Source organism: Barbus barbus (assembly GCF_936440315.1).
Source record: "Barbus barbus genome assembly, chromosome: 6".
Lineage (NCBI taxonomy): Eukaryota > Metazoa > Chordata > Actinopteri > Cypriniformes > Cyprinidae > Barbus > Barbus barbus.
The window spans coordinates 16,208,501-16,232,267 of NC_136734.1; the positions used below are offsets into that span (position 1 = coordinate 16,208,501).

At 36.3% G+C, this 23,767-nt stretch overlaps 4 protein-coding genes across 14 annotated transcripts in view; 3 read left to right on the top strand and 1 right to left on the bottom strand.

The window, feature by feature from the left end:
• Positions 1-4,945, top strand: part of LOC306871403 (DNA ligase 3-like) — a 141,617-nt gene extending 136,672 nt beyond the window's left edge. For 2 of the 5 annotated variants that reach the window (XM_079419301.1, XM_079419297.1), the window contains one exon: positions 4,060-4,945. In XM_079419301.1, coding sequence (XP_079275427.1) covers positions 4,060-4,095 — 36 coding nt within the window. In that variant the 3' untranslated portion in view covers positions 4,096-4,945. Of the gene's footprint in view, positions 1-1,864; positions 3,063-4,059 lie in introns of those variants that run through there. The other 3 variants (XM_079419300.1, XM_079419299.1, XM_079419298.1) reach the window with 2 other exon arrangements.
• LOC306871404 (DNA repair protein RAD51 homolog 4-like) lies at positions 2,498-8,314 on the bottom strand. Of its 4 annotated transcripts, none has more exons than XM_079419303.1 (11): positions 7,220-8,314; positions 7,030-7,117; positions 5,893-5,954; positions 5,586-5,704; positions 4,930-5,011; positions 4,647-4,781; positions 4,407-4,502; positions 4,246-4,336; positions 4,079-4,149; positions 3,435-3,593; positions 2,498-3,341 (listed from the first exon to the last, which is right to left on the bottom strand). In XM_079419303.1, exons 2-11 carry the CDS (start codon positions 7,109-7,111, stop codon positions 3,240-3,242), a joined length of 999 nt encoding a protein of 332 aa, XP_079275429.1. In that variant the 5' UTR covers positions 7,112-7,117; positions 7,220-8,314; the 3' UTR covers positions 2,498-3,239. The 4 variants fall into 4 exon arrangements, with proteins under 4 accessions (XP_079275429.1, XP_079275430.1, XP_079275432.1 ...); XM_079419304.1 differs by having other exon boundaries at positions 4,085-4,149; positions 7,220-7,355; XM_079419306.1 differs by having other exon boundaries at positions 4,085-4,177; positions 7,220-7,355.
• tmem248 (transmembrane protein 248) lies at positions 7,397-18,264 on the top strand. 2 transcript variants are annotated; one of them, XM_079419308.1, is made up of 7 exons: positions 7,397-7,734; positions 9,961-10,119; positions 10,883-11,168; positions 12,331-12,481; positions 14,507-14,690; positions 15,664-15,807; positions 15,952-18,264. In XM_079419308.1, exons 1-7 carry the CDS (start codon positions 7,732-7,734, stop codon positions 15,964-15,966), a joined length of 942 nt encoding a protein of 313 aa, XP_079275434.1. In that variant the 5' UTR covers positions 7,397-7,731; the 3' UTR covers positions 15,967-18,264. The 2 variants fall into 2 exon arrangements, with proteins under 2 accessions (XP_079275434.1, XP_079275433.1); XM_079419307.1 differs by having other exon boundaries at positions 7,466-7,734; positions 15,936-18,263.
• Positions 18,265-21,769: 3,505 nt separating this feature from the next.
• The window catches only part of LOC306871406 (double C2-like domain-containing protein beta), a 301,845-nt gene continuing 299,847 nt past the window's right edge, over positions 21,770-23,767 (top strand). For 2 of the 3 annotated variants that reach the window (XM_079419309.1, XM_079419310.1), the window contains exon 1: positions 21,770-22,104. The gene's annotated coding sequence lies outside the window, so the exon portion shown is untranslated. Of the gene's footprint in view, positions 22,105-23,367; positions 23,457-23,767 lie in introns of those variants that run through there. The other variant, XM_079419311.1, reaches the window with a different exon arrangement.

The following is a 23,767-nucleotide window of genomic DNA, read 5'->3' on the forward strand; positions in this document are numbered from 1 at the left end:
GTTATTCTTAATTAAAAAGCACAACAACAATAAAACAGTACGTTGACAATGACGAACTAGCTTACATAACATTTACTAAAAAAAACGAATAAGATTAGGTACACAGGACACATCACATGCTGTACTATATACCGAGTATATTACAGAATGTTTAGCAAACTCTGAGGAAGCAAAAAAAATAAAAAAATAAAATAAATATATATATATATATATATATATATATATATATATATATATATATATATATATATATATATATATATATATATATATATATATATATATATATATATATATATATATAAAAAATTTTATTATGGAAAGCCTCCATAGCATAACGTGAGGTAAAAGGCAAAGATAACAAGGACTTGCATGTTCACCTTCTCTGGTTTAAGAAGCGGTCTTTTACTTTAGTTTGAAAACAAAATCCTCTGTTGCGCTCCGTCCGCGACGCGCACCTTCGAGCTCGTGCTGACGCGGCAAGTATAAACCAGGCTCTACCCAGGAAGCGCTCGCGCTGAAAGCACCTCTCTTCACCTGATCAGTGAAATCTTACTCCTGCTGTAATGTGCTGCGGCTGGCAGCGCGCGCTGTATGAAGCAGACGCTTTGGAGCAGCGCAGACCAGGCACTCGTACAAATGCGACCAGGTCAAATTTTAACTCGCAAAAAATTACCATTTTGGTCGCAGTCTAGAGCCCTGTCATGTTAAATTTAATCTTTGTATTACAACAATAAAAAACATTTTATTTATAAAAAGCTTTAGCAGCAACACTAATATTAGCAGTAAGCAAAATAAACGTAGAATGTCTAATGTTTTCATATAGAGAAAACAAATAAAGGACAGGAATCATATCAACTTCATTTTTAACTACAGTTTTATAGGTTTATAAGCTGTTTAATAGGCTAAAGAGTGAAGAATAATTCACTGGATAATATTCTCTGGAATATTGGAATATAACAAGCATTGTATTTTATTGCATTTCTCAACTGGCATGCTCTAAATTATGCTGCTGACAGCGCGGTTTATCTATGCATTTACACAGAACTATAGGCTACTCAAACTGCGATCGATTGCAGAGTTGTATTAATTTAGATGTTTATAAACCAAATAATGGTTATATAGTAAGTGTTAATACAATTTAGGGTGCTTCAAAAAAGTGAATCTTGTTAAAAGTTACATGCAGTGTCCGTGCTGAGCATTTCTTGAGCATCAACCGCTGAGTGAACTGCAATATGAAAGCGGCTTCATGAGACTAATGAGGAGCATATAGACAACAGAGAGAGAATGAAAGTCAATGCTTTTATTTCCAACATGCAATCATTCATGGCTGTATTATTTAATTCATGCAAAATTACGTCTTTATTGGAAGAGGACTTGACGGATTATCTACGTGACTGCGACTTCATGAGACTAATAGACCACAGAGAGAGAATTAAATTCAGCGCTTTTATTTCCAACATGCGCTAATTCATGGCTGTTATTTCAGGCAAAGTTATATCTTTATAGGGACAGGGCTTGACAGAGTATCTTATTTATCATATTTCTTAGAGCCAAGTTGCATAAACTATATATCAGGCATTTATGTAATACATCTAATTTGTGCATTAATGACTGTAATATTAAATAGTTTACTAACTACAGCAAATCAAGTACCTGCAAGCCGTTGTTGTCTAGTCTCCCCTCAGACGCGCTGCAATTGCGATCCTGCGCGCAATTCTCAAAACGTCCACGTGTTTATCGGGGAATGCGATATTACAAAACCGATATCCGATTATGGAAAAATGCTTAAGTATCGGGGAAAATATCGGTAAATCGATATATCGGTCGATCTCTACTTAAAACCTTTGTCGTCTTCCTGCAGACACTAATGGACATTTTCACAGGCGTGAAGCTCTACCTCCCAGAGTCCGTGCAGGACATTGAGAAGCTTCGGCGCTACTTCCTAGCATACGATGGTGATTTAGTGCCAGAGTATGACTCCGCTTCAGCCACACATACACTGGGAGAGCCAGAGGACGACTGTTCAGCCCAGAGGGTCACCTCCAACTGGATCTGGGAATGCATCCGAAAGAGGAGGGTGGTTCCTCCGTGCTGAATGAGGTAGAGAGACTGCTGGAAGGACACTACCACAAAGCTCAGGCATTTTGTCCTATAATGACATTGTTCATTAGAGAACAGCAAACCTGTTTCATCTGACCCGCAGCTACATCAATAACGAGCTAAATGAACTTTTTCTTCCAGTGTCTGTTTCATGTTTTTGTTAGCTTTACCATATTGTGGTATTACACACATTGTACTAGAAAACTGTCAATTGGTTTTGACACAATTTCTCACTATGGATTCACATATTTATCATTTTTAAACTTTGGTGTCATTGACCAATGTTGCCACTCATGTCATAAGCTTATTCTTCAGAGGTCAATAACTAATGATTTTGATGACTTCATGATACAGTGTCATTTATCTGTTTTTTTTTTTAAAAGGATGTTTGTTTGGAGTATTCTCTTGGGCACAGGATGAGTGATTAACAATACAATAGTAACCGCCATAAGGCGTGATTGTGGAATGAATAATTGTGTAGAGTAAATTGGGTAAGAGCCCTCTAGCTTAGTAATGGTACTTGTGTGTAATTTCATCTGTTTCAATCATTCTAATTAAAACAAGCCCTTTATGCACAAAGAAATTGACTTGTACCTGAATTGTGAGCACACAACAGAGAACAGCAGTTCTGTCCTCCAACATGAGTGATTGTATGAGTGTCTGTATAACACAGCATGGGTTTTTTCCCCTTGTCTAATCCGTAAGGACTCTGTAATTTTGTGTTATACTGAGACACAGAGGTGAGATGCAGAATAATGCAAAAGTGCATTTTGTTTTTCCATTGAAAATGGTCAGTAATGTGCATTTTTACTGTTGGTACAGAGAAAAATGAATCTGTTTTTTAAAGTTACTCGTTGCTCAATTTCATTTAGAAAATAATGTGCCAACACTATGTAAATGCTTTTAAGAAAAAAAAGAATGCAAGGTCTTTTTGACTTGATTAAATGGTGTATATATACAAAAATATTCAAAGAAAGAAAATGTCTTCTCACTTGTCAAAAACCACAACAGAAACAGTTTAGAAATATTACACATTTACAACTGACTCTAAATATACCTCCTATATAGTCTGTCTGAATTCAAAAAAGGACAGCTATTTGTGTTGTCACTGAAAACACTGGAACTTTTTTTTTTTGTCAAGGTTTATTTCTTTCCTCTAGTTTCCTCTTGCCTGCATTGGAGGTTCTCCTCTCTTCAGACCAGTTACAAAGATCAAACTCCTCTACCAGATGACAAGCCTGAAGATGATTTAAAAAAAAAACAACAGTAAATATCAGTAAAGACTTTATTGGGTTATTTTTGAAAATCAGGATAATTTTCCCAAAAACCACCTGTCGTGATGATTTGGTCAGAGTTGCGGTCCTTAAGGATGAAGTCTCTGCGTCCTCCCCTCTCTGCAGGAGCACACGTGTGCGCGGCACATGACTCCATGACTGTCCCAGTCCAGCCTTCAAATGCCCATTCCCATCGCTGGTAACATGGTTTGTCACCTTCAGTGCAAGATTTCACAGGACCAGAATTTATTTCAAAAGACATTTCAATATTTAGTCATACACTAAATGCAAATGGAATGAAAGTTGTGACAGATATTGATCCAAGTCAAATTATTGGAGGGGGGCAATCGGTCGTTGATTGAATGAAGTAAAATGGCTGAATGCAAGCTTGCATTACATTCATAAAAAAGACGGGATTTAAGCAGACAAAGTGACTTGAGAAATCTCCAATATTTCAACAAAATAATCTTTATGGATGAATTTTTCATTATGATTTAACATGCACTTAAATTCATAAGGTGAACTTCATTTTATGCCGACTTTAATTTTATTATCATTCACAAAGAGCAATTCCATATATTTTTGAACAAAAGCAGTATTTATTCACATTAGACTTCTCCAGGCTTGGACCCACAATTTTGAAATTCAGTAATAATTCCAGTTTTGTTTTTGTTTGTAACAGGAAACGGAGAGGTTTATACCAGTACAGCAATGTTGAAGTCTTTGGCGATCATCTTCAGCTCCCCAGCAACTTGTATCAGCAAGGACATACCTGATGCAAAGCAGCAGTACTGTGACATCTGATGTATGAGATGCTAATTAGAACAGAACATTAAGAGGAGTATTATGCAATATTGTAAACAAATACCCTCATTCTGTTTCCCTCCGAGCAAGGATGAGAGCACAGCAGAGACTGAATCCACCATCAGCGCTTTGACTGAACCACCTCCAACACATGCCTAGGGAACATTCAAGAGTTCTGCTACAAACAACCACTCTTATCAACAGACTTTTAAAAAGAACACTTACCTTCTGAAGGCCATTTGATCTCAGATGTTGAAGACATGCGAGCAAAGAGAAGACATCAAATACTCTGAACACCTTGATTTTTTGAAGTGCCTCCATCTATGTGTTGAAAAGTAAAAACAACCTATGTAGCACAGTACGATATAATACTGTTTAAAAGAATCAAGTTTTTTGACAAACGCTGTTCGTTTGGAATAGTTGACCAAGGAAGCACAACTAATTACTAAATTATACTTTATTTACCTGCTCCTCCATATTAGAGGTCTTGGTTTGTAGCATCTGAAGCAGTCGGTTCGCACACATACCACTCTTTGTGTCAATGTAAAACACAGTCTGCTTCAGCTGGTGGGATATATTAACTGCAACACTAAAACACACCTACAAAGTGATTGAGAGACACACAGAGCGTTATTGAACATTCACCCATTTGCCCACCCAACCTTAACAGGTAATAAATGCAGGCTAGGTTTTGACATTGTAGAGCAGCATCAAGAAATTGAGAAGAGTTTCCAGGATAAAAGATCACCTGTGTTTTCCCGCTCCCTGGACTTCCTGTCAGCTCAGTTATTTCCCCTGTGTAGAGCCCAGAATCCAACAGCTTATCCAAACTGAAGACAAAACAGCACAGTTTTGCTCAGAGCCTTAATACAAGATGCAAAACCATTCAAACGTTTGGGGTTGGCAAGATTTTCTTTTTTAAATGATTTTCAAAAAAAGTCTTATGTTCACTAAGGCTGAATTTACTGATCAAAAATACAGTAAAGATAATATTGTGCAATATTGCATTTCAAAATATTTTTTCCATTTTAATATATTTTAAAATGTTAATGTTAAAATGCATTACTGTAATGCAAAGCTGAATTTTCAGCAGCCATTACTCTAGTCTTCCGATGATCCTTCAGAAATTATTCTAATAAAATGAAGAAACACTTCATATTTTTATGTTGAAAACAGTTATGCTGCTTAATATTATATTAATATAATATATGGAAATTGTGATATTTAGTTTTCAATGCATACAAAAAAAAAACATTTATTTCAAAAAGAAACAAATGTCTGTACCGTCCCTTTTGCATCCTTGTAAATATTCATTTCTTTCAAAAAACAAACAAACAAGAAAATAATGACCCCAAACTTTTCAACTATACAACTATATGAATCCTCCACATATATGTTTGGGACCTGGGATTGCCAGTGGACAAAATTGCTGTGGAGCTCAAGAGTTCTTCATAGAGATCAGCTCCAGAGACAGGAAAAGCTGTGTATTGAGCCAAGAGCACACGCCGAACAGCTACTAGAGCCTGAAAGATAACACAGACAGTATTTAGTTTGCTAACATTGTTTAGTTTAGTCAAAGTCTCTTTAAGACTATTCTATAGTCTTTGGTTTAGTTACACAGTCTCTGTGATGGATAGTGGTAAATAAAGGTGAGGCCTGAATGGGTGTTAGCTGAAAACTGGCACACTAAAAATCAAATAATTCCACATACCTTGTAAGATAATGAACACTTTTGTGCAAGTTCTTCTGGGTTACATGAGACAAAGTCTTCAACTGAAAGAATGAAATGTATTATTAGAAGGCCACAGGCAGTCATGGAGTAAAGAATACTTTATTGATTCCCAAAAGGGACAACAGTGCTTGAGCAGCAACAGTATTTCAATGAATAGTCCTCTCATTTTTTATTCATGTTGTTTCAAACTGCGCTGTTATTTTTTTATTGAAACACACTCAGCTCTTTTCTATACAATGACAGTTCATTGTCTGTCAAACTACACTCAATTCATTTTTTTTTTTGCGAGGAACAGACCAAAAATTATTTCATTATTCAAGGATTTGTTTCCCTCCGCCAAGACAGTAGAGGCCAAGATAACATTGGTTGTTTGACAGGTTTCTGACATGAATTTCATTATCAAATATAGCTCTAGAAGACTCAGAATATATTTCACATGGAATTCTTTTATGGCACTTGTATGGTTTTCTTTAGTCAATTATAAGGCAACATGAACATTCATCCTAACTATTTTTAATGCATATTATTGATCTTCATGTGAATGATTCATTTGCGCATTTTTCAATTTTTAACTTTGTCAGTCTTTATCAAAAGGTTAAACTGAATCTTTTGGTAAAAACAACAGGCTTCTCTCTAGCTATGTATTACAGACTTCTCCAGTCATTTAGACCACTTTATGATTATAATTAGAAGGGTACATGAATAGAACTAAAACTGCCCATTTTTATTTCATGACGATTTTAAATACTGACATTTGTTCACCGTGATCTGTGGTTGTATGAACAGCTATGAGAAGAAAAAAAAAACTTCTTTTGAGTTTAATGTGGAAAAAATTGTTTGGGTTTTGGAACAATTTGAAATGAGTAAATAACTACAGAAGCATAAAATAAACTATAAAAAAAGAACTCAATATAATTACACAGTAAATAAATTAAATATTAAAGTTAGAATTATTAGATTTTTATAAACATTTTTAATGAGATATTACTGTGGTAGATGGTTTAACCTCATACTATATAGTACGCTACTTCTTGTTAGAGCAGTAAAGATGAAATGAACTGAAATACAGTTCTACATCAGCTCTACATGTTGCTATTTGATTATCATTGTCAGCACCTGTTTTGATATCCTCTGGCTGTAAAGCCTTAACGAATTCCTCGTTTATTCCAGGGCAGATGCCTTCTCTCAAGATCACCATGACTCCCTAGACAGAGTTTAACAACACAATCGACAACAATGTTAATAAAAAAAGGGAACAAGAACGCTACGTTAAACATCTTAACAACAAAATACTTGCTCTTCTCACCAGATGGCTAGAAAACCCATCAACCGACACTTATGTTCTTCACATCAGGGTTCTTCTGGGTGTCTTAACATATTACAAAAGACATCTTCAAGGCTTCATATTGCTGCCCGCCACATTTCAACCCCAGTCAGCGAGCAGCGCAATTGACAAGAGAATCGTCCAATCACAGCCTCCGTCGCATTGCCTAAGCCAATGACAGGCTTTCCACTTGTACTAAGCCCCGCCTTGCGTGATCGGGGCATGCGTAGAGAAGTGAAAGTAACGCGATTGGTTCTGCTGGTTCCTAAACACAGAAGACATCTACAGACAGTTTCCGTCAACCAGCAGGTCGCTGTAGACGCGAAAGCTATACAAATCCGTGTTTTGAGAATATTGCAAATAATGGGAAGGAGTGTTGTGCACTCTTGTACCGCTGTCAGCTGTGTGTTTGTCGCTCAGGCCCGTTAGGCTCGAGTCTGTTAGCTTTAGCCGTCTGCAGCTGTCGAAAGCACGCACGCACTCGCGGGGGCAAAATGGTGAGTTTGAGATTTCCAGCTTGTTTTACGTTAATCGCTTTAAAGGTATTTGTGTGTTTGGGAATGATTGCGTAACTAGCACGCGTTGCATGCTGCCAGATTGAGCTGTTTTTGTGGGAACAGTAATGATACGTGACGTTCAGATCGGAGCTCGTAGCTAACTCGCAGGCAGCTAAGTTAGATGTCGGCTGTGTGTCAAAACATAGTGAGTCGCCTGTCTTTACTGCATTTATAGGTGTCACAGACCCCTCAGTGATGCCCCACGAATACTTTCTCGGTAGCTCACTGGAGTTTGACTTGCAGCCTTCGTGTGGATATATGAATATATGCTGCAGAGGTCGAGAGATTCAGGCCGTCATCAGTGTACCTGCCGGTTAGATCCCCGTCTGTAAAAATAGTGAAGCTAATCCTAAGGAGTTTAACGATTATGATTTCTACATTAAGAAAATGATTCTGTTTTTTTTTAACGGTTCCTTATGAATATTAACTTATGAGTAAGAAATGTTTGTAAAAATACTTCCCTCAGTAGTCTGTTGCCAGTTCTTGAGGCCATTTCTGGATTCAACAGATCAAGTATAGGACCTAACAAACCAGAAATACTTTTGTTTGTATTTCTGGTCTGTTTACACAGACTGTTTAATTGGTTTTTACACACTTCGTGAGGGTAGATTAATGTAAAAAATGTGCATGGAGAAATAAAAAAACGTCAAAAAACCGAGAGTCATGGTCACGATGATTTGTGGTTTTATGAACAGCTAAATCTTTTGCGTTTCATATGGGGAAACATATTTTAGATTTGGAACAATTTGGGATGAATAAATAACTACAGAAACACAAAATGCACAATATACATAACACAATAAAGAAGAACCCAATACAATTGCTAAGTAAATAAACTTTAATAAAAATAATTAATAAAGACATTTTTATGAGAATTGGTTTGCCCCCCCCCCCAAACAAATACTGCTTCTTAGACCCCTATAAAATAATGATACAAATCGTAAGGAATTTTACTATTCTTGCTCCGATTTACTTCTACTTTACAGTTTCTTTACTACTTACGAGGAAGAAATATTTGTAAAAAAAAAATACCTCCCTCAACAGTCTGTTGTCAATCCTTGAGGTCGTTTCTGGTTTCAACAGAACAAATATAGGACCTAACAGTCCAGATAATACTATTTATGAAATTCTTGTAAAATGTCTGTATTGTTTAATAAAATTTCACAGACTTTTAGAGGTGATACATGAAATTCAAGAGTTGGTTATGATTATATAAACTTACATAGGCCTAGAAGTGCAGTAAATTATAAAACTATATTGCGTTACAAACCAGCTTATTTATGATTACAATAATGCATTTAAACAATATGGTAAAATAGAATTTTGCAATATCAAAAGGATTAATGGACAGTGTTTTTTTTTTTTGTGAAAATAACTGGAAGCAGCTGTCCATGGAAGCCACATTCAAGTTGCAAAATGCATAAAAAATAAGGTGGATAGTGCAGCAGCTAAGTTCCAGAAGTAAAAACCCTGGAAATGAAGGAAAAGAGCTTTCTTGGCAAGATTTAATTGTCTTAGTTTAATTTGTCTTTTGGTGTAAAACAGTTTTTCAGCCACCCAGATGATGTCAGTTTATTTACTGATAGTATTGTCTCTTTAATCTTTTTGTCATCTCGTTCATCCAGTGTTTGTTCTAGTATATGTGTGGGGTGTAGCGTTTCTGCTAGTATTTCTACCCTAAACTGTTTGACAGTATCTCTGGTTGTTTTCAGCACAATTTAGTTATAGTCCTCTAATTATTCTTAAGCTGCAATAATATTTGATTTTATAATGAGTAATCCTTGTTAATACTGATATTGTGCGACAGAAGCAAGACAGAATCCAGATCTGCCGTTGGCTGGTGTTTAGGTGCGCACACATGTCTTAATGACTCTAAAGCACGTTGTGAAACTTCACAGTTCAGCTCTTGTCATACATAGAAGTGAAGAGAGAACAAATAAACTAATAAGACCCAAATATTGACTTAGAGCCATATGTTATTGCTTAGCAAGCCTTTGTGCCTTACAGGTAAGATTAAGAAAACAAACCGGTTCTTATTCAGCAGATGTCAGACGTTAATCAGAATTTACTGGCGTGTGTGATTCAGTGCTCATGAATTCAATGCCTGGGTTGATGTAGGTGAAAGTTTCCCTAAGCTCGAAGAACTTATTTTTTCTCTTGTTGCAGGTGTTGTTGTTGAATCCACTGGAGAATCTAAAGACCTACATAAGTAACCGTCCACCGCTGGTCATTTTTATGGTCAGCGTCAGTGCTGTGGCTATCGCTTTCCTCACTATAGGATACTTCTTTAAGATCAAGGAAATCAAATCACCTGAAATGACAGAGGTAGGAAAGGCCTTGGTTTAGCTGTGAGCCTTTGAAAATGCTTGAGAATGTAATGGTTGACGATAAGTAGGAGGGTGTTATTTTAGTATTATTTTATACTATTATAGTATTTATTGATATTTCAAATTAACTAATTATTTTTTATGTTCTTTTTCATTTTAAATTTTAGTAATGTAATTTGTGATACTTTTTGTTTTAATAATTTTCATATACCTTTAATTTATTTCAGTTTTAGTTATTTTATTTTTATGAATTTAGTATTCATTTTATTTATTTATTTGTTTATTTCAGTCAGTCAAGGCTACATTTCTATTATTATTTTTCTATTCTATTTATTTATATATTTATTTTATAGCTTAATAAAATCTCTCTCTCTCTTTAAATTAAATGACCATAAATGTTACTAACTTACTATTAGAAGTTTGCAGTTCCTTGATGGAAATCTACATGCGTTTACTTTGAATGTATACAGCTATATCATTTTAGAGGGGAAAGACCATTGAAACAAAATTATATTTAAATAGCATACTTAATTTTTTTTTTTTTTTCATCTAATATTACATTATACTTTATTTCAGCATTATTTCAATTATGACAAACAGTTTTTAATAATTTCAATTAATAATGACACCGTCGTAGACATACAGGTATGAAAATCATGTTCACCTGGGCATTATTATTGATCAGGAAATGCCGGAGATAAATTTACCTTGGAATTGATAAATTTTCAAAACTTTTTTTTGTTTGTTTTGTTTCCCTCTAGGATTGGAACACCTTTCTTCTCCGATTCAATGAGCTTGACTTTTGCATCTCAGAAAACGAGACCCTCAAGCACAGCTTGAACGAGTCCATCACTCCAGAGAGCACAGTGACCAGTAGTCAAACGCGATCCAGCACACAGTCTCCGCCCCTGCTGGAGGACCCGGGGCCGATCAACATCTCTGTGCCCATTACATTGACTCTGGACCCACTGAGGCCATTTGGGGGCTACTCACGCAATATTACCCACCTTTATGCCAGTGTGCTTGGGCAGCAAGTTGGCCTTGCTGGTATGTCTCTATTCTTTTTTTAACCTGTATGTGTTTGTTGGAAATTTACCTTGGATGTGTGCCTTCTGATAACATACCTCCAGGTGGTCAGTGATTTTGTCAGACGTTTTTTTTTTTAGCTGTTTTTCACACAGACTGCATATTTACTAAGCAATAAGAATTTAGCAATTTCTTGATAGGAAACTACCTGTGTTTGAATGTGTAGAGTTATATTCGCCAGTGAGGAAAGACCATTAAAACATACTCAAATCATAGATAAAGCCTGACAATAATAACACATTTCGCTTTTTTAGTTGAAATCGTGCCAAAATAAAATTGGTCTGGCTAACTTGTATGTGTGTTTTAGAGAAAATGCATTTTCAAGATGCTTATCAGTTAGAAAAGCTTCCTTATGCTGTGTCTGCTGCATCATGAAATTGTGTCAGTTATGTACAATTTATTATTAATTAACTTTCAGATTCATGTCTATATGTAAAAACAGCCATGACTCCTTCACTGTGGCATACAACATCTTGCGATTGAGCTCATCATATTACATTTTCCCCTCTACCTCTTAAGAAAAATACATAAGAGAACCAAACCAAATGTCTTTATTGTTACACATTGAGTTGTGGGCAGTATTAGCTGAAATGGCATTCATGGATGCAAACACTGAAGCTCATAATATTTGGTTTACTTTTTCACATACAGTTCCATTCAGAAGTTCGGGATCAGTAATATTGTTCTAAAAATGGATTTGGAAAAAAATCTGTTATGCACACCGAGGCTGCATTTATTTGATCAAAATACAGTAAAGCTGTAATATTACTGCAGTTTAAATATATTTTAAAATGAAAAATTTTAAGAGAACAGCATTTATTTGAAAGGGAAATCTTTTATAATCTTTTAGAGTCATGTGACGTAATTATTTTATTTTTTTTAAACATAATTCAGTCTTTTTGGCTTTTTTTTTTTTTTTTTTTTTTTCTCAGTCAAACAGATCAGAAAGTCGTCGCTGTGATGTTTCCAGTATGTAGTAGAGTTAAAACAATGGTCCGTTGTGCACAAAGGGATAGAGAGGCCAGCGCTGAATACCTTCTAGATATCACTTGCAGGCATATCTAAGCTCCCTTTGTTTTGCAGAACATGCTGACTCTGTGTGGGTGTGTTTGTGTAATTAAAGGCAGAGAGGCCCATGAAGAGATGAACATCACATTCACTCTGCCGGTAGCCTGGAACTCAGATGAGTGCGTTCTGCATGGTCGTTGTGAGCAGATGGTCTTCAGCACCTGTATGACCATCACAGCAGCCAGTAATGTCTTCCCAGTCACAGTGTAAGTGTCCATAAGTCACCTTACGTTTGTGTTTATAGTTTTACTTATAAATCAGGATGTCTGTTATTATCAGGAAAGATAAAACTAGAAAAAAACCTAATATTCAAATGTAGTGCAGTAGTTTTCAACAGTACACACACATACCACTTGTCTCCTGTAGGGATACTGGAAAATTTTCATAATATTTGTAAATATTAGTAATATTTGTTCTTGCATTCGGAAGGAAAACTCATTTTCTTGTAAGCTGAGCCAAATAAGTAGATGTGGATAAAAATGAAGTAAAAATTGATAGAATATATGCATGTTTTAGTGATCAGTAATATGCCTGGTATGATGAGGTCTTTATAAATATGTTTATATGCACAGTTTGTTAGAACAACTTAAGGGGTGGAACAACTTAATCTTACCCTATTTTCCCTTACAATGTTTTTTTGTATTTTGCCATAGAAAATACAGAGATGAAAACCTATAATATTTGATCTGTAAATTTGTTTGTTTGTGTGCTGAGTAACTAAGACCTCAGAAATGAGTGTTTAAAGGGATCATTCACCCAAAAATGTAAATTTGCTGTTAATTTACTCATTCTCTAGCCATCCGAGATGTAGATTTTTCTTTAGTAGAACAGTAAAGAAATGTTTAGTTTACACCCTGGTCTTTGTTGATTTATAAAATGTAAGTCAACAGCTTCTGGCACTTGAGTCAAAAAAGCTCCTGATGATATTGATGTCTGATGAAGCAAAATGATTGACCTGTGCAAGAAACTGAACATCAACTGTAATCCATAGCCTCAGTCAATGTTTTTTTTTTCACAATAGGCATACTTCAATTAAAATAGTTTTTGTAATTTTTATGGCTTTGAAAAGGCGCAGTCGATTTCAGGAATCACTTGATAATTGTAAATGAAAATCTAGCACAAATCTACCATAAACGTAGCATTATAATTAGAACTTTATAGAATGAGAAATCTATAATAAATTCTGTTTGCTTTTCTTCCCTGTTTTCCTTTCCATGTTTCAGCATGCTGTTATGAAAACGCATCACAGTGGGAGCTCGCTCTCTCTCTCTCTCTCTCTCTCTCTCGCGCCATAGTGCATAAATTAAAGTTCACTGACATAGAATTTTTAATTCACCTTAATTTCAGTCAAAAGTCAATGGCTTCTGGCAATTGAGTCAAAAAAGCATATAATGGCAAGACAAAATTAATACTCGTGGCTCCTGATGATATTTTGATGTCTGAAGAAGCTAAATGATCAACCTCTGCAAGAAACTGAACATTATTTACAACATTATTACCTGTAATCTGTAGCCTCAGTCAAACGGCCCAGACTGAAGTCCGGTTCGCTAACGAAACATTCTTTGGTGCCGGTTCTTTTAAGTGAACTGGATGAATCCGACATGTAAAACAGCAATGTTTCACATAATTATTGGGTGTTTTTATGATATAATATATTGCGTATATATGTCACATCATTGCATGGTTGCGTAAACAAACTGATGAATCAGTTATTTGAACCAGTCCATTGAAACGAACTGTCTGAAAGAACCAGTTAATGGAAAAGATTCTCTGGACTTCACTGTTTGCCTGAGGCTATGAATTACATGTAATAATGTTGTAAATAATGTTTAGTTCTTTGCACAGACCGATCGTTTTGCATCATAAGACCACAATATATCATTGGAAGCAACGGGTATTAATTTTGTCTTGCCTGATATGACTCTCAAGTGCTGGTAGCCACTGACTTGCATTTTATGAATAACCAAGGACCTTGGTTCAGCTAAAAATAGCCTTTTCTGTTCTATTGAAAAAAAATCGCCTACATGTTGGATTTCCTGAGGGTGAGTAAATTTTAACTTTAACTGACCCAAACAGCAAAAAGAGGAAAAACAAAAAGAACATACACAGTGGGCAAATGGAAGACCTGGAGCATAGTGCAAATTTGTGTCACATAACAGACTAGTTTTTTAACTGGAGTTTTCTTCATCTAGAACGAGTAATTCATACCTTGTCTTGAAAATCTTCTGCAGGCAGCCACCTCACTGTGTCCCAGAGACCTACAGCAATGCCACATCCTGGTACAAGATTTTCACAACAGCACGAGATTCAGACACTAAGTACACACAGGAGTACAACCCGTTCTGGTGTTACAAAGGTGCCATTGGGAAGGTGTATCACACACTCAATCCCAAGCTCACTGTCATCGTTCCAGATGTGAGTGCTGACTCATCTCTGTGTGTGTTTTTTAAATGCCTTGTGAAAGTACAGTACTAACAGCAGGCAAAACACCTTAGCAACGAGACAGCAACACACAAACGCATAGGCCCTGTTTAAACCTGGTATTAGGATACGCTTTCCAGATCACAAATGGTCTGCCGAGATGCATTACTGTTTACACCTGGTTTAAAACATGCAATTCAAATGTTTAAAAAAACATTTTGAACAAAAAAACAGATTCAGAAATACGATCAAAACATAGATGGAGTAGATCACTTCCATCAACACCCCCAAAGTTTGCACAGCACAGTCCTGGTTTACACTTTCTGGGTTTACATTTAATTCAGTAAGGTTTAGTGTTTGACTATCATGTTATTTTACATATGCATCTGCTTATATATGCGTTTGTTTGTGCTGCTTTTTCACCGAGTTTTGATCCAGACATTTAGTACTCTTTCAGAAAATGTGTAATAGCACTGCCTACTGTATAACAATGAAAACACTGAAAGCCAGACAATTCTGTCAAAGTCTCATAAATGATGAAAAATCCTATCAGTGGTGGGGAAAGAGTTAATCTTGTCCACTTGTGATCGGATCAATGAGAACTCATTAATACCAGTTAACAAGGCCTCAGCAACCATATAGTGATTTTCTGAGAACCACCCACGACACACTAGTGAAGGGTTGGAGTTTATTTTATTACAGTATTCACATTATAATATACTAGTATTAAAAAGTGACATTATTTTGCTGTATCATCCTAATCAGACTGATGTAATAATAATTTAAAATAAAAAGTCATGTGACCATATGGGTAATGGCCACAAGTATTCACTTTTTATCACTTTGAATTACTATACAGAATATCAACTATGTTGTTATTTTTTGTACATTTTAACACGGAGGCAAGTTGTTGTGCAGGTTGTCATATCCTCACTATAATTCAAGCGTGCACTCTCTTTCCTGATAGGACGATCGCTCTCTCATTAACCTGCACCTCATGCACACAAGCTACTTCCTGTTTGTGATGGTCATCACAATGTTCTGCTATGCAGTCATCAAGGGCAGGCCTGGCAAAGTTCGACAGAACAACCCAGATTTCTGTCTAGAAAAGGTACGACTTGGTATAGGAGATCTGTGTAGTAGAGAAATTGTGCAGTTGCTGACATTTTAAAGTCGTCATCCAGCTCCCAACAAACATGTGTACTAGATGAATGCTAAAAATGCCTGTTTATCTCACAGGCGGCCTTGTCTGCAGGATAAATGGGGGTGAAGGAGGACAGCTGAACCGAAGCATATCGGAAAGGGAAGTGAGAAAACTACATGTTGCCTACTGAACCCAAGAGAAGGGTGCAAAAAAAAAAAAAAGAAGCTCTGTGAATGCATTACTCTGCAATGTTGGGTCACTCCAACCAAAGACTTTTAAGTGCCTGTATCTACTGTGTAAATAATAATAGGACTCTTAAATTCAGTAAAGAAGCAGTCTGCCTGAGCTTCCCCCTGCACCATCCTGTAAATGTTCAGTATATCCAGTATCAACAGAGGACTGTGTTTGGCTAGAAATGTTCCGATGGGGAATATCACCTCCACTAAATCTGATCCCGTTTCACACTCGCCCTTTGTGTTCTTGATCAGATCACTTCCTATGACATTGGATTTCTCTGGAGGTGACCTTTGCCTTGTCATTCCTCTTGTGTCTTTGTCTTAACTGACCCTTTCATATGTGTCCATTGCAGATTCTGCAGTGGCATTTCTTTTGATTCCTCTTTGAGGATGAACAGATGAGTGGATCTCTGCCATGTACCATGATCAACCTGCTGGTCATGATCTTTGGACGAGTTCCACTAGAGATGACAACAGGCTTCTGTACGACACGCTTCTTTTATCATCGAACCCACGCTGGTTTTATTGTGAACGTGTCTAAATGAGATGCCCAAGTGGAAGTTGACACTGCACTTGAATAAATTCCTTTTAAAAGCAAATAAAAACACAAGACATCTTACTCAGAATGCCACCTTGTTAGTAAGTCGATAAAATGCCTGTTCTTGGATCGATGGATTTGTGTTGAAATCTAAATGAACGCAATGATTAATGGCTTTGGGCTTCATGTCTCTGTTTCTGGACACTACAAATGAATGTATTTGTAAATTCAGCAAATTAACAGCAGTGATGCAGCATAGATCTCTTGTACATTTTAACTTTGTAGTTTAAAAAAAATGTAAATCATTATTGTAGATATTTTTTGTAATCACATTACTTTCCAGTTTTGTTTTTTACAAAACCATTTCTACCTTCATCCATTGTGTTTCTTGCCTTTTTGTTTCGTTTCATTTCATGCCTCATTTGATACTTAAGCAATGTTTCTGATTCGTTTTAATCTTAGTGCAATATCTGACCTGTCTTTTTGCCTTCCAAACCTTTAGTTATTCTCATTGTCATTAGGTTTTCATTTCCACCCAATGAAATGCATACCATGCGTCATATCGCATGAGATGTGTTACGAGAGAGTGCTTTCCTCCTCCATTCTGTCTAGTTCAAACGTTTAAGCATCTCTGTCCTCTCCACCTACAAAGTTTCACTGCTCTTTATAGACAAACCCATTTTCCCATCATGCCTTGCTTAATTACGGCCCTCTTAAGCTGCATCAGTCATGGTTCATCAGCACTCCCCTTCTTTCGCCCTGTATTAAAGCCCATAATAAACAAGCATCCAACCACTAATGTGCCTTTGCACTGTCTCACCCATGCCACCTGTTTCCTCCTTCGGTTCAACCTGCTGTATTCATTTTGAGTATGTACTGCTCACACTGACTTCCTCCCCATTTCATATCCAATTCGGACTCAAAACTGCAGTAACGGTTGGAAAGAGTGAGTTTCATTTGTGCTATTTCTGTTGATGCATTAGAGCAAACACTTGTTTGTTTTACTCACCAAATCCAACTTACAATAACTAGTGTATTATTATTGATTTTGCAGTTTGAAAAAATTGCTAAATGATGCTTTGAAACCTCTTTGAATAGCAATATTTTGCATTTGGGGCATTTATATATATGTTCGACTGATGCGTTAATGGCTTTTTTGAGACCTTTGCTCACTTCTAATATCTTTTTGGAATCGTAAGATTAGTTCAAACCGTTCTGATGGCTGTAGGAGCCTTTCTGATAGCGAGAGCATTCTGCTTCATAATGCATATTTCTGCGCTCATTAAAGTTGACCTTTCGGTGCTTCTGGAGGACAATGGAAAATGACAACAAATTCCATGGATGCTGCCTAATGCTCAGATCATATTGATCTTCCCCCTCGTCCTTCCTTTGGGCTCGTAGCATTTGAGTGAAGTGTATTTGTAAGTGGTAGAAGGTCCTTTCCTTGTCTGAACTTGCGGTGCAAACTCTTGCCAGTTTCCTCGTGTTGGTGAGAGGCATCGCGAGCCCTTCGACTCGTCATGATGCATGATTGTTAATGTTCTACCTGCTGACCTGTTTGTATGAGAACAATCCCTCTGTTTTTGTTCTGTTTGTAAGATATTGTAGGCACATGCTTTGCTGAATAAAGTCTGAGAAAACTGACTTTCCATCGTTGGTGTTTTGTCTTAATTTCATGCACTCTTAAAGGTGCTTCACGATGCCATAGAAGAACCTTTTTGTCTAAATGGTTCCATAAAGAACCTTTAACATCTGAAGAACCTTTCAGTTTCACAAAAGGTTCTTTGTGGTGAAAGAAGGTACTTCAGATTATAAAAAGGTAAGAAAGAAATGGTTCTATATAGAACCTTTGACTGAATGGTTCTTATGGCATCGCTGTGAAGAACCTTTTAAGCACCTTCATTTTTAAGAGTGTGGTTCAAGTTTTTTTCTTGCTTCATGATAACACTAATTTAATCTAAAATTGTTATTTGACTCTAATCTTACAGATCAAGGTTAATAATAAAACAATGTAACATCCATTAGTGGAAAATGGAACGCAATATATTTTCGGTTTGCTATTGAACATGTCAGAAATTGAAGTGGTTGGTTTTGTGTGGAGGGCATGACGGATGCACTCTATTCTGTTGAAGGCCATCTGGGCGTAACTAATTGTATTTTCTGTCAATAATGGATTTGATTGCTACTGCAGCCGGTTTACCTGAGGAACGAGAGCCTGACATTTCAGCATTTACTTTATACTTCATCAGATGAATAAGCAACAATATACACATTAAAGAGTTTTTAAAGCAGTCTTTAATCAAACTATTTATTGTAAGAATTGTGCATTTGTCACACTTTATTTTTCTTTTTCCCCCCATAGTTCTGTAGAGACATCATTTAAAAATTTTGACTGAAAACCGAATATTGATCGTTTTCACTGTTATTGCCCAGGGAACAAAAGTGAATTGTTCAGGTGCGTTGAAACAGATTTTCTAATTTAAACAATAAATGATAACAGAAAACAATTCATCAAGAAATATGTAATGGAGTCATACACTCAAAATATCAGTCAGTTCTTTTGGTCGACAAATATGGTTTTTAATGTTTTAAGCATTAAAACAAAAATGCCCTACAATAGAAATTCTTGAGAAAATTTTACTTTCCATTTAAGGTCTGCTTTCATTATATAATCGACTTTTATCTGAATGTGTTCCAGTGTGGTTTTATTGTGTTCACTTGTTTTTACAATAGCTTGAATATGTTGAAATGTAAAGGTTGTTTGGATAATAAAATTCACAACAAATCACACATTTTAATAAACATTCAAAACTACAGCTTAAAAAAAAAACACTTGTGTAAGATTATTTAATGTTTTGATTATTAATGTAAGGATTATTTAATGCTATTATGCTCACTAAAGCTGCATTGACATGAAATATTAATAGAACCCTGCTGAAAACCCCCCAGCTTTAGCTGGTCAGGCTGATTTTTGCTGGTCTCCCAGCCTGGTCAATTATTTTTTTATTTTAATATATTTTAAAAGGACATTTTTCCAGTCTTCAGTGTCATGTGATCCTTCAGAAATCATTGTAATAGGCTGATTTGCATCTCAAGAAACATTTCTTGTCATTATCAGTCTTGAAAACGTTATCAGGAATCTTTGATGAACAGACATTCTGAATTTTGTTCATTGTATATTGCACCCCATAGTGTTTTTCCATAGGCCTATGCCCTGAACATAAAGGTAAAATCATGTTCATGATTCATGTATTTGCATTTATAGATTCAAACATTAAGGATCTTACTCAGGAGAAGCACATTGTCTGTTGTTTAGACGTTAGAACAAAAACTCGCACGCAACCTGCTGCAGGCAGAAAAATACACCTGTCAGTATTAACTCCATGTGTTTTTTTTTTTAATACCTCAGGGATAAGAACATTGTATTGGTGGCATAGCATGCTGCTTTCCAACTATGTTTTTCCTCCTCCTGTGCGTGTGTATGAGTGTGTATGCGCATGCTGTCTGTACTTTTTTCACAAACGCCTGTTGCTAAGATACCCTGGAGAGACACTGGCCTCTCTTGGCAGGTAGCAATTCACAGAGTTTCCAGTGTTTTGTTTCATTTTTTTCCCAGGTTTGTCTGTGACTTATTATTAACTAAATTCATGTTTTAAGTATTTGTGTTTATTCCCACTGCGTCACAGACACTGTATTAATCTACTTTTATGTTCTGCACTGCGGCACCCTAGGGTTGCCACCTTCAGCGAGGCAAAATAAGGGACACCCATTCACGAAGAAAAAATATACATGCTCAAGTATGTAAACTTCCAACAGAACATATTAATTTTGTTATTTTAAATTAGATTATTTATTACTATTAATTATTAGTAGTCTTTTTTGACAGTTCTGCAGCTGTTACCTGGATGGGGTGAATTTTTATTTATTTATTTATATTAATTTGCTCAAATTAGGGCTACATTTATTTGTCCCACATTTTCATCTAAATAATTTAGCATTTAAAAAACAAACAAAAAATTGTATATGACATATGACATGTATATATTTATAATTCTAGGTTCTAACATTAATTATAATCCATTAATTCATCTGTCTAATAATGTCTAAAACTATAATAATGTCTACCAAGCTCTGATAATGAATGGAATATTATATTAACAGACTATGCAAATTTTAATAAAAACAATAGGCCTATTATACCTTGAAGCACAGATGTGTTTGTCTATGGTTCACCCAAAAATGAAAATTCTGTCATAATTTACCCAGGTTGTTCTAAACCTGCATACAGTTATTTCTTCTGTTGAACACAAAAGAAGACAGCTTCTGGTCCCCAGTAACTTTGAAAATTTGAAAAATAAAATAAAAATACTATCAAAGTCACTGGGGACCAGAAACTCTTTGGTTACCCACATACTTCAAAGTATCATCTTTTATGTTCAACAGAAGAAAGAAATTATTAAGGTTTGGAACAACTTGTGGGTTTTGTAAACGATGACAACATTTTAATTTTTGGGTGAACTATCCCTTTAAGTCAGACAGTTCACCGTGAGCAACTGAAACTGCGCGTTTATCATTAGTTACTGGACAGACCCATTGATAACTTTCCCATTGAGCCTTACATCTGGAGAGCCTTGTGTTCAAAGGGCGGACGTGAACTCCTAAATGTTTTAAAGCCGCACAGGTCTGTTTAGCGCATGCTGCGCTCACGTGAAAGGGCTTTAAAGCGCGCGATCTGGAGACTCCATCGCTATGAAAACAAAGACGCCAAAATGCAATCACGCGCAAATGAGCTTCTCTAATACCTCGTATGAAATTGATTTAATTATAATTGCTATTAATATTATAAACAGGCCAAAATACTTATTTGTTAATTCAACTATGTTGGCATTTGTAAAATGCGGGACAAATCGCTTTTACCATTTTACCTTTAAATACGGGACGATTCCGTAATTTAAGTGACGAGTGGCAACCCTAGCGGCACCTGGCGTCTCCGTATTTTGTTTCACGTACTACCAAAAATGACAATAAACGCATTTTTGAGGTTAGCTGTATTTTTGGGTTTAGTTTTACCATAAAGGTAATCGCTCAGATTTAATAATAATAAAAAAATCCACTGATTCATTGCACTTCCTCTTCACCTTGGAAACTTGCGCGCGTTTGCCCGGGAGGGAGCACGTGGTCAGCGCTCCAGCATCTGCTGTGGTGGGAAGGTGTGACCTCAGATTTTCCCCTCGCGCTCTTTTTGCAGACTTAGAGATAAACTACTGCGTAGCTGACCTTCAAAGCGGCTACCAAACCTCCAAGCACGCGCGCTCTCACAGTCAACACCTTCACACCATTATCCACGGGATTACCTTGTTTTCTGTGACACCTGCTACCTTTTTTTTTTTGGGTGTGCGCAGCTTTGACCCTGCCAATGGGGGTTTGTGTCCGACAGCTGAGAGGCATTTGCGAAGAAAATAAATAACATTGGAAACATCACGTCTCAAGGTAAGGCATGCTGCTGTTGTGTTTAGACCATCTGTTTGTGTCCTTTTATGTTGTTTGGTTAGGAATTAAGCAGTTGTTTTTAAAGGAAATAAATGTGATATTGTCAGTTGTCAAATGCATTAGATAACATGATATTAAACCATGTAAGACCAATCAAATGGGGCCAGAAGTTTTCTTCAAACTAGCTCCACTTTCTTTTCTGAACCATTTTTGTTTGTAGCCATCTGCTCTCAGTGTTTTTAGTGTACTATTGAAGTCATCTCTCTTCAATTTCACACAGGTGTTCAAGCGTGTAAGTTCACATTAACTCTGAACATGATCCAACTAGAAAGTGTCAGAGAAGTTTTATTGTTGTTTTGTCGCTTGAAGCCTAACAAACTTCTTTTTGTGAAATGTTTTGTTTGAAAAGTGTCTTTTCGCTGTTTTAATAACACTGGGCAGTGACATTGATATGTTTACAAGTGCTAAAGTGTGCAGATAGTTTTTTTTTCTTTTTTATGAGCTTGAGGGGATTTTATTGGTTTGAACATTTTATTGACCGAATTTCTGCAATTATTAAACAAGCTAGCAAAACTGAAGTTATAGGGTGCATTTACAAGAAACTGTATAATGTTTAATGCCGAATTTACACTGCAAAAGTAAAAATTGACTTACACAGCAATTGATAACCCTATGGTAACTCTACACTTTGATACTATAGGGGCTGAGGTGGGTTAGAGCAGGCATAATTTAGTCTGGCTTTTATACGGCATTGTGTCTTTACGCAGAGTTTCAAGCAGGCACAGAGCTGCCTTATCTTGGCTGTGTAAAGATGCTTTGTTTTTTATACTATGCCAAATTTACATACACTGTATTTATAGTTTCTGGGTGCTTCAGACACTTCAGAAAGATGCTGTCTTTGCAACTGTCAACCTCCCATGCTGCTTAATTGCTTGACCACCAGTGAACATATTTACTCCACAAGAAATTTTACAATGTAGTCGTCCCTTAATATTCTATTCTAAACAGTTTAGTGCTGCAGCAGACCTAGCGAATGAGATTACTGTGATTTACACTGACTGATTTTAAAGGCCAGGTCAATAGTAAAGCCTTTAGCCTCTAGCACCTATGAGGCCTGTCTCAGTTTGGCTGTACCACCATCACTCTTTTGTTTCTTTATTCAATCACTGTAATCAGTGGAGGAGCAGGATGTTTTGGGTGAATTGTACTCCGGTCATGTGACTTGATCCATGGCAAGTGAGGCAGCGAACCTGATCTGAGATCAGTGTAATCAGGAGTTTCCTCCTCCGCTGCCTTATTTCCTCTACTCTCACTTTCTCAGAGTAACGCCACATGATCTGTCCTCTTGTAAGGTAAACACTCTTTCTTGTCCATCTGTGCCTGTTTGCTAACTGCTATTAAGTGGATTAGACTTGAATGGATGCCAGAATGTTGACGTCTTAAAAAGGAGCCTTGCCTGGAGTAAGAGACCTGTAGTTAATGTAATATGGACTCTACCTACCCTTTTTCTGTGTAATTTAGGAGCAAGAGGATATGGGTGTTTTCTTTGAGGGAATGGATTGGCCATTTTGTATTCCAGCTTAAAAACAGTAGTTAGAGAGTATGCATTTTCTCTGAATGAAATCCCTACTGGTTATCAGTCAGGGTTTTCTGCAGTGTGTGA